The sequence below is a fragment of the Doryrhamphus excisus genome, chromosome 18, assembly GCF_030265055.1.
Source record: "Doryrhamphus excisus isolate RoL2022-K1 chromosome 18, RoL_Dexc_1.0, whole genome shotgun sequence".
In the NCBI taxonomy this organism is placed as follows: domain Eukaryota; kingdom Metazoa; phylum Chordata; class Actinopteri; order Syngnathiformes; family Syngnathidae; genus Doryrhamphus; species Doryrhamphus excisus.
In genome coordinates this window covers 17,337,452-17,347,887 of record NC_080483.1, presented here as the reverse complement: position 1 = coordinate 17,347,887, position 10,436 = coordinate 17,337,452, and the positions used below count along the sequence as shown (strand labels likewise).

The window sequence follows — 10,436 nt, the reverse complement described above, 5'->3', positions numbered from 1 at the left end:
ATGAAGACTTTCTACAATAATCAGAAAAAAGCCAAATTTATGGTATTTTCCACATTTTAAAATGTAACTGTTGACAGTTATGACAATAATGCTGCATTCTCCAGGAATAACTGTAGCACATTAACTCCACGTCAATCACACGTCCATGGCCATATTTCCACAGCAGCATTGTTGTGTGAAAGTAGGACTCAGACATCCACAATAAAGGACTGAGCCGGGTTGAACCAACCCAAACAAGACAGTCTAGGCTTAACTGGCTGTAAATAGTCCAAGCCAGGATGAGCAGACACGGACCAATGAAGCCCGGTGAAACCAATCCCGGATCAGTGCGAATACGCGGCATCCTTAAATAGACCCTGCTATTGATCATCATGCCACAACGAGATGGCCGTACTTTCCCGGATGGAAGCAGAAAGGCTCAAGGGCAAATTTAAAATAAGGCACCGCAGTCATAAATCACAGAGAGGACGCGTGGCAAAGGATTGCAGAGGCAGTCAATTCAAGGAAATAAAAATAATTTGTGGGGAAGTAGAACATAAACACACTCACGGCTCTACAAAACTCATAATTAAAATCCAAATAATTAGTAATGTTATGTTTATTACTTGGTTAACAAATGAAGAACAGCAGAGTACAGTAATAGTGGAATAATTATTGCTTTCAGTTTATGGTGACCCTGACTGAGATAAGGGATGAGATTAAATGGATCCTGGATTACCCCACAGAATAAATCTCTATAGTCATTTATACCAAAACTATTTGCAATGTTCAACTTTTGTGAAACCGGATCATGGATAAATTGAACCAGTATAACCAAGATATCCCGGCTTAATCCATTAAGCTAGTTTTGAAAGAGACACCAATATAGGTGGAAAGAAGAGGGTAATAACCCAAAACACATAGAAGACCTCCCCCAGGAAACTAAATCTGCTCCAAATGTTGGAGTGAGTGGATAACAAGTGGAGTTTTTAATCCAGAATGTTATTCTTATTTTCTTGGACATGAAGCTGTCAACCTATAATTAGTCTGCTTCAGGAAGAACAGTCATCCAACAATTAAAAAAAAAAAAATTATACACCACCAGTCAAACGTTCGGACGCTTGTTCATGTCTAATACAAAAGTGAGTCCACAAAATACCAGACGGTGCACCAAGTATGAAAAACTGAGCTTTTTATTTCAATGAAATGCTTATAGAAAACAATTGAAGTTTAAGGCATATATTGCACAGACTATGAAGCTCATGTACAATACAACAACAAAAAAGGAGGGCACGTAATCCCTCACTTGGAGGTTTAAGGCACAGAAGCCCGTCATACTGCTAACGGTCCGTCATGGTTCACAACGTCAACATTCTGGAATGCGTTTGGCGGTGAAGAAATGACAATCTTGGAGATAAGCGTCATGTCGTTACCAAACTAAAAAAAAACTCTCTAACGTGAAAATATGTACAGACGTTACAATCTTTGCCGATTGGAATGTCAAGCATCTAAAACGTACGGGAAACCATGCTAGCTAAAAACATTCAGCCTTAACTGTTCATCTTCCACGTAGTAGGAATAGAAAAATAGCACTTTTACAGTAATACTCGCTTCTCTACGTAAGACCTAACGTGTAAAATGAGGTATACATGCACATGAGCTGCCAACCAAACAGTAGAGATTTCAAGTGGACAAGCGTCTAAAACATCTCCACCCACGCGTGCATCATCTCCACAAACTGGCCACGGTTGGACGACTATGGTCAACGGGTTTCAGACTCACTTCTGCTACAGTATTTCTATGAAGTTCAGCCACAGTAAATATATTGCAGCTTTTCCTTAAGACAGTTTCATGGAAACTACGATTTCATGAATGATTTGACATTTCTAAAGCACAGATGAGGGGAAACAACCTGGTAGGACGATTCTGAAGACTTCCTATTGGCTGGAAATACAAGACCAGACTAAAGCGGATCGCTTCAGTCCAAAAAAAAAAAAAAAAAGAAAACCCCAGCATGATGCCATCAAGAGTCTCTATTTCACACCAACGTTGATGTCGCTGAGATCCAATGTGACCTCCTTTTGTTCTCCAAGACCAGCAAAGTGTACACTACACATCAAGTACACAGTAAGACAATAATACACTTGGAAAAGAACCACAAGTAGTGGCCCGCCATGACAGATCCTTGGAGTCCCTTTGGCTGTGGAATGAAGACACAGAGATGGTGGAGAGATGATTGGCAGCAACAACAATGGATTCTCTCCAGGTCCGCCACGGCATCAAATAAAGATAAAGCAAACGACTTCGATATAAAAATGAGGACTATGTTGTTAGTGTGATCATGAAGAAAACTAATGGAACTCAAAGGACATCCAGAAAGGCAAAGTCGCTACTGAAGCTGCCAGCTGCTGGTGGAGAAGAAGAAGGAGGACAAAGAACCTGGAATGTTGATCCCAGGACATCAAGGAACCTGGAATGCTGATCCCAGGACATCAAGGAACCTGGAATGCTGATCCCAGGACATCAGGGAACCTGGAATGCTGATCCCAGGACATCAAGGAACCTGGAATGTTGAGTTGCTACCAGCAGGTTTGATTCTAGAACGCTAAAACAAATACAAGTTGCTTGAACCAGCAGCCTAAAATCAAATCTAAAACAAAGCCCCCCCCCCCCCCCCCCCCCCCCGACCCCCCCATTCCACAGGCACATGCGTCTCTATGAGGAGTGGTGATGAAATACATTCACTTTGTTTTTGTGTTTTTGTGTTTTTCGGCCATAAAAAGATAAAAAGGTAAGCGGCCGCCCCCACTCACTGTGTGCAGGCCGTGTGTTGTGGCCCCCACACGGCGCCGGCCATGGGGGGCTTCACTACACGACTGGGCTGTCTGGTGTCGGCATGGACCATGCTCCAAACACTGGGCGCCCCCCCAGGACTCCGTGTGCTGCTGGCGCTGGTGGGGAGGTGGGGGGCGAAGCCAAGATGAGGGGGGACTGTTGACCTGGACGCCTGCAAGAGCGGGGGCGCTGCAGCTTGGCCGGAGGTAGACACCGGGGAGGGGCCAAGGGGGGGCGACACGGGCGGCTGAAAGGCCACTGGGAAAAACTGGGATTTGTGGAAGGGCAGGTAAAGGGGGACAGTTCTTGGGGCTGTGAACGAGGTGATGGTTGGGGTGGGGGCGGATGGAACAACCCCAAGCGCTGGCGGGGACTCCTGGCTCGTTGGGGTCGTGGAGGTAGAACCTACTGGTGATGGCACCGGCGCTGGCCTGGTCAGGGGCAGTGACGGACTCGGACTGGTTGACCCTGGGGTGGAATCTGCGGCGGCGGCGAGCTTTTCACAACTCCGCTGCCCCAACATGGCGTCTGACACGGGGGCTGGGACGAGCTGCTTGGGGCTGGAGGCCCGGACGCCATCCTTCTCCAACGGACTCCAGATGACTTTGGTCACGGAGAGGGGGGGCAGCCGCGGGGCAGAAACCAAGACCGAGGCTGGAGCGGATACGGGCGTCGCCGTAGTGACGGCTGGCACCGCCATGGCCTTCTCCATCAGACTCTGGACTCTGCAGGGATCCAAGACTTGCTGGCCGTCCTCGGGTGGAGGGGTGGGGCCCAGGTCACTTCGCGCCTCCGCCTTCACCGTCTCTTTAAGAGTCGGACTCTCCTGGATCCGGTGCAGGTTCTCCTGCTCCGCTGCCCTCTGTAGAGCTGCGTCAACCAGAAGCCTCAGGTCGCTGAAGTCCTGGGTGGGAAAGAGCTCCGGGGGTGTCGGGGGGGGCGTGTTGAAGAGCCCGCCGGTCGGGCTGGCCGATGTGTTGGCCCCCCGCTCCTCCGCCTCCCTCAGCAGACTCTGCGTGTCCAGCCTCATCAGCGCCTGAACCGAGCCGTCCTTGCCGGGGTAGCCCGCCCCCGTCAGGATGGCGGTGGCGGTGCTCCCAAGGACACTGAGGTCCAACGACGAAGCCGAGCGAATGACAGACGGGCGCTGCTGGGAGGAGCCGGTGGAAGGGTGGCACTCGGGGGAGCTGCTGCCGCCTCCGGGGGCGGCGTGGCCGTCACCCTTGGCGTTAAACTTGCGGGATATGGTGAACTTGGTGGGGTCCTTGCCGTCTTTTCTTAGGAGGTCAGGAAGGAGGCGGCGGCGGGCGTTGATGAACCAGTTGCATATCTGAAATGGGAGGGGTTTCACACATGAGCGCCACGTTCTTGGGATCAACAACACCGACTCATGGATAGGAATTGCGGCGTGTCTTGAAGCAATTTTGGCTAAATGGCGTGTGATGCGCGGCTGCGACCGCCAGGCGTGCCGATGAATCGATCTCAGCTCGTTCGTGGTCATGACATCGGCGATGGGAAGTTGACTCCGCTTTGGCGAACACATCGGAGCGGTATTATTCGGTTAAGCATGACAGGCATTTAAAGGAGTTCAGAAAGCGATAGTTTTAGTCTGCTGATGCCTTAACATCCGGGAAGGGGCTGGAAAACCAGTCATGGAATTGGGAAAAATATCAGCTATCTGCAGCATTATCTCGTACCGTATATAATAACGATACAAATACACGGGAGGTCACTATCATCTCCTAGCATGGACTGTTGACCTTTTGACTCCAAGCTCATTAGACCTACCATTAGAAATCCAAGTTATAATATTAAATAATAATACAAAATATTAGAATTTTTTGGTTTTTTTAACTTCAAAATTATTTTTGTTTGGGGTTTTCCTGTATAATTTAGCTAACAAATTCAAATGGCCATACGTGAGAACAGATCAATATTTTGCATTTTGATGAATTCCCACCTGCAGCACGGAGAGGTTGGTCTGGCTGGAAAGGCTGAGCTTCTCCTGCTCGGAGGGGTAGGCGTTGAAGCGGTGCTCGTACAGCCAGCTTCGAAGAATCTGCACCGCCTCCTTGGGCAGGTTGCCGCGGCGACGGCGCTTCGCAAAGAGCCCCCTTCCTGACAGGTTGAGGGGGGAACCGTCATCGCTGTCCGACATGGCGGAAGAGTGCTCTTGATCCATGTGATGCTCTTCTTCCAAAGCTGACACAAAAGGGGGGGGGATAAGATCAGGTTAGTCATGTTGTTAGTGCTGCTTCCATTTGTAATCGCTCTCAATTTGTACCCCCCCCCAAACAAAAAATCTGCTAAGACAAATGCAAAATAATTTGCCATTAAAGTTCCTGTTTTCTAATTCTGTATCTTCAAAAGTTTCGACTTTCTTTTGTATTTGTTTGTCATCCTGCAGCCTTTATGAGAGTGCTGAATTTTCCATTTGCAGCATTTCCCTTTGCATGGGTTTCAAACAGGAAAGGGAGGGGTTAAAAGGATGAATTTGTGCAAAACTATGGGCGAACATCGTCGGGAAACGCATCATTTAATTTCCATCTACCTCTACATTTCCAACTGTAAAGGTACGAAGAGATACTGTAACCATAGAAACAATTTTTGAATTCCGTGATGGTTAATCAGCTCTTTTTTTGACAATAAATTTCCAACATCCTGTCCTGGCAAGTGTTTCCGGAAACATCTTTCAGTCTTGGCACCCAAAAAGGAAATCATTGATTAGCCTTACATTGGATTCTTTCACCTGTATGGACGACTTATCCTTTTGGTAAACAGTCATATCAGAAAACAACAAATGTGCTGCTCTTATTTTGAAGTTTCGACCCAAACATCCGCCACCAGCTGATCTTCCCAAATAGGATCCACCATCATTCCCAATAAAGTGTCCCCATTGGGGTTCAACAGCCACTCAATCTGAGAAATGGAGTCATTAGCGTAACAAATTAAAAGCATGACTTCCTGTTTGTGGTGTACGGCGGAAGTAGCTCACATAGTTTAGAAAGTTCCGCGCGATAACCCCCCCAAAAAATGGTCTTTGTGTTTTATCGGTGTTCATTCATATTTGGACGTTGCTGCGTGCCTGCTCCTGTATCTGATCCAGGGTCGGATCTCCCTGGAAAACCAAACATGAGAGATCCCCTTGGGGGGGGGGCCTAAAACGTCTTTCTGTGCGGCCGAGTGAAACCTGACCCCCGGGGCAGCGCCTGTCTTCACAAAGGAGATTGTGTGCATATCAACATCACAGTAGCTGCTAGCCAAAGAGTCCATCGGCCATGTGAAGGCTGCTTTCGCCTCATGTCGCCGAGTCAAACAAAAGCGTCATGTTTTGCACTTTTTAATTTTGTGTTTCGGCGGATAAATGTAACTTATTTCAAAGTTACTGTGTACTTCTTACAACTTCTTGTGGCGAGCAGTTTGCAATTGTAACACCTCATCGTCAACTTTTTGTTTACAAGCGCATGCTCCTTTTCCAGCGCGTCTGAATGAGTGTAAATCCGGTGCCGATGAAAGCGTTTCCAAAAACGCGAATCCTTCAATAATAAAACGTTGGATGAAGACGAACAATAAAAAATCTCGGCTTCGCGCGAGTCTCTTTTGACCGTTAGCAGCACCAAGTTGGGATGCTAGCGCGTTTCAAAGAAATAACCGTTTGGCGGACAACGTTTAAAAAAAAGGCACACCGGGACGGTGGTTGGACGGTTTAAGCACCACGGAGGCAGACCCGAAGCCCCGAATGGACACCTTGTTTGTGTTCGCCTCTGGAGATAACTAGCTGGCTAGCCGTCCCTCCACAATCACACAAACACGCCGCGTTTGGGATGGAGACGACAAAAAAAAACTTGCATTCCAGGCAAAAACCAACAGCAAAGACACATAATAGCTCACAGGAATATATATAGCATAGACATAGACGGTGTAGATAAATAAAAAGGATTTACTTCGCTTGAAGGCTTTCATTCTTTGTTGATGGCTGTCGAGCACGCAGCTGTCCAACTTGCTGCAGTGGCAAAGCGTGCCCGCCAGACCAGCGACGGTTGACACAAGGGCTCAAGCCTTCCTCGCCTTCTTCTTCCACTAAACTTAAATACCTCGCTGTTGTGGTTGTTGTTCCGCGCGAAGGCCTCGGCCGGTTCCCATCCCAGGACGTGCTTTCTTCCCGGGATAAATGATTCCTTTTTGATGTGGCTCCGTCTTTTACCTGCGTTCGGCAACACCAGTCCTTTGCCAATCTTGACAGTCGCCGCTGGAATGATCCCGCCTTATCCACGGCTGACAGCCAATCGCGGTTCTCCGTTTCGACTCTTTCACACCCGTCAGCCAATCACGGCGTTCGTCTGGACAACAGCCAAGCCCTATGTCATTGTGACTGACGAAAGGACCATTCCATTCAAAATATGAAACACATGAGGTTGGAATTGCGTCTTTTTAGCGTGGAAGCCCGCTGCTACATCAAGTTTGTTTATTTATAAACCGCTGCTATGATTATCATTACACAGACACACATTGTGGATGGCTTTACGTAACGCTGCCAAATGTTATGTAAACAGTAAAAGGAATAGACTGCATAATAATATTACATTAATTTAGTGTAATATGTCTACTATGTAGATTTATTCCTTGTTTTTTTTTTAACAAACATATATCCCAATCCTAAACTTGCCCTTCCTTCAAGAAAAGACTGCACAGAAAATACAAGGACCAACCATTTTATGAATCAAAACTCAAAACAAAATAAATAAATGCAGCAATGACAGACCTTTTGAGAAAGTAATGTTTTCATTTTATTGAATCTTATGCCTTTCCATCAAACACCCGAACAACCTTGAAATAGTATAAATAGATCTACAGCATTGTAAACAATTATATCCTTCTGTCTAACTTATGTACAGAGTGTCGCTTTAAGAAGCACGGGGGGGGGGGGATTGCAATATGAATTGTAATATCAAATCATTATTTTTCATCTGCACATACAGTATACTTTTATTAAGAGTAAGACTATGACATGGTTAATAGGCGCTTTTAAGAAAAACACATCCACGCACGCAGACAGATTATAATACAGAACACTCCATTTATAGACTTAATTAAAAGTGCTTGCTTGATAAAATTGGTTTCAGAAACGTCTTTTTTTGCTACATCGTCTCTTGTGGTGAGGCCCCCCCTCGCCCCTCCAAAGCAAAGATGCTAATGAACTTGCTGCAAGCAGGCCTTTGCGATACCGTGTGCAAGTGGTTGAGGTATACTATCTCTATATATGTCTTACTAAATATGTGATGGTGGTTGAATGGATGTGAGAATACATTTAAATAAAAAAGCCCAGCTTGAGTCATTATTAGAGCGATATCAAAAGGGCCAACACACCCCACAGTGCAGTTGTTTTGGAGCCTACTCAGGAAATAGATGTAGGTGTGTCCGAGCGATATCTGCAGCCAGCCAACTGTGTATTGGAAAGAGTCCTTGTTGAAATGGATGAGATCTGTTTCCCCCGCCACATTATGTGCTAATCTAACTAGTGTTTGGGAGTGAAGAACATGGCAAAACAAGAAGACTTTTCATCTAAAATCGACAGTTGGGTGCATATACAAGCTCTTAATGCACATTAAAACGCCAACAATGCCGGACTGTCGCAGTTTTTCTGTTGGATTTGCTCATACGGTAAACATCACACCGTCAAATGTGCCAAGTCCATCACTGATGGAAGGTAGAAGACAGCCACACTGGTTGCTTATTTCAAGAAAAGTCAACTAACTTGACAGACATCTCTTTCCTCGCAGTCAGAAATCAAATCAAGTTGAGGAGAGATTCAAAGCGCACGCTAACGACCGCCAGGTGCTAACGATGCTGTTGGCGTCAGTCAAAAGGAAGAGGCATTGACTCAGGAACAGGCAATTGACACCCTCCAGCCTTCAGCCTGCTCATCCCCAGCAGGCAAACAACAGCAAACAAAAGCCACCCATTAAATGGTCAGCTCTTACCCCGGAGAAAGAAAAGTGCTCATTGGGGCATTTCCAAGTCAAAGCCCCCGGGTGCATTTTTGGGCCATCGAGAAAGTAAAGCGTGACGTGACATTGCAGCAGTTTGACTGGAGCCATTAGACGAGGAAGCGTGGTTTGTGGATCATTTGTGGGGAGATAAGCTAGGACTGGAAGACATGTAAACAACTGTGGTGCTTTGCTTAAAGGGGAGGGGGGGGGGGGGGTGTTGACTTGAGGGATGTCAACTGTACCAGGAGTGGGAAATTCTGCTGTGTGATTCCAGGACATGGAGCAATATTGGCTGCAGTGTGACTGCAGATCCTTCTTGTTTATTATAGTAATGTTCAATTAAATAATTTGGGCAATTGACCATACCCCCCACCACCCCTTCTATAAGCAGGCTTGCATGATACAAAACACATTTGCTCATTAAATAAGCTCTTTTTAAATGAATGCAATTAACAGATACTTGAGATTGATATGTTTTTCATTAGGGGGCAGTAATATATGTTGCACTGAAATCAATTGCTAACCATGAGTGCTAATGTATGTTGCCAGGTATATCCTTCATATGTACTCTGTCTGCAGAAGGGAAGCATTGTTCAAATCAACGTGCTCAGTGCTTCATCACACGGACATGTGTTCACTCAAAGTCATGAAGAAATCAACTTGTATAAATTGCGATGGTGCTCTTTGACACAAAACATTCTAACAGACACATTAGCGCTAGGAAATATAGAAATCCCCCTTCAGACCCGACTTTCATTCTCATCATATCACAGTTGAAAATACTCAGTTACCTGATCTGTAGTAAGTAGGAGCCTTTACAAAAGAAAAGGGGCGAATGAAGTGAACAAATCAATCTAAGGAAGACATACCTGTACATGAATGTAGTTTGTCTGGTGGCCACAAGGCGGAGTTGTGCAAAGCTACAAAATGGCCAGCCTGGGGAGAACCCAACTATGGCCTCACATTAATTAGATCTTCTAGCCAATGCTCAATACATTTTGGAACATATTTTGAGGATGTGATAGGAATACAGTTGTTACGTGTATTTTCTATGATATATATTAGTAACGAGTTGAAAGTTATTGATTGGCAGCTTTCATAATACTGTCTGTAAAGTACACAAAAGTTAATGCGTGTCATTTATCTGTCGGATATACAGGATATGGACGTATTTGATGCCTTCAGGACCAGCCCACAAACTGTGCCAGTAAGTTAAAAATCAACCCCCACCCTGGCCGAGGGGAATTTGGCTTCTCCTCCCCCACTCTACCCCACTTTGTCATTTGCATTGCAAAAGTGTCCCTCTTCCCTCGGCAGGTATTTTTCAGCCACACTTATCCATCCCGTGATCTGACCTGACATTCCTTTCCTACTGTCGCTCTCAAAGGCGAGTCTGTGCTTCTGGGACGTAGATTTCAATGCTGTCTGCGCTCTCGGTGGCAGAGTTCTGGCGAAAAGAAGCGGCCTTCTTGGCAGCCAGCAGACGCTTGCGAGCTTCCTGTCTCTGCTTCTCTGCCGAGAGCGAAGAAGACGTGGAAGACGACTCTGCGCTCTTCTCGCGGCACAGCGAGGGTCGTCCTTTACCAGCCTTCTTTGGCGCCTTCTCTTCGTCCTGCAGTGGCGACACGGGAC

General features: G+C 46.3%; 2 protein-coding genes across 8 annotated transcripts in view; both read right to left on the bottom strand.

Annotated features, from left to right (window-relative positions):
- Positions 1-2,662: 2,662 nt before the first annotated feature.
- LOC131106102 (mucin-5AC) lies at positions 2,663-7,098 on the bottom strand. The gene is made up of 3 exons (XM_058054873.1): positions 6,759-7,098; positions 4,775-5,016; positions 2,663-4,144 (listed from the first exon to the last, which is right to left on the bottom strand). The coding sequence occupies exons 1-3, from the start codon at positions 6,775-6,777 to the stop codon at positions 2,789-2,791; spliced, it is 1,617 nt and encodes a 538-aa protein (XP_057910856.1). The 5' UTR covers positions 6,778-7,098; the 3' UTR covers positions 2,663-2,788.
- Positions 7,099-7,570: 472 nt separating this feature from the next.
- Positions 7,571-10,436, bottom strand: part of dlgap4b (discs, large (Drosophila) homolog-associated protein 4b) — an 82,357-nt gene continuing 79,491 nt past the window's right edge. For 6 of the 7 annotated variants that reach the window (XM_058054326.1, XM_058054324.1, XM_058054325.1 and 3 more), the window contains one exon: positions 7,571-10,416. In XM_058054326.1, the coding sequence (XP_057910309.1) occupies positions 10,186-10,416 (231 nt within the window). In that variant the 3' untranslated portion in view covers positions 7,571-10,185. The remainder of the gene's footprint in view (positions 10,417-10,436) is intronic. The other variant, XM_058054330.1, reaches the window with a different exon arrangement.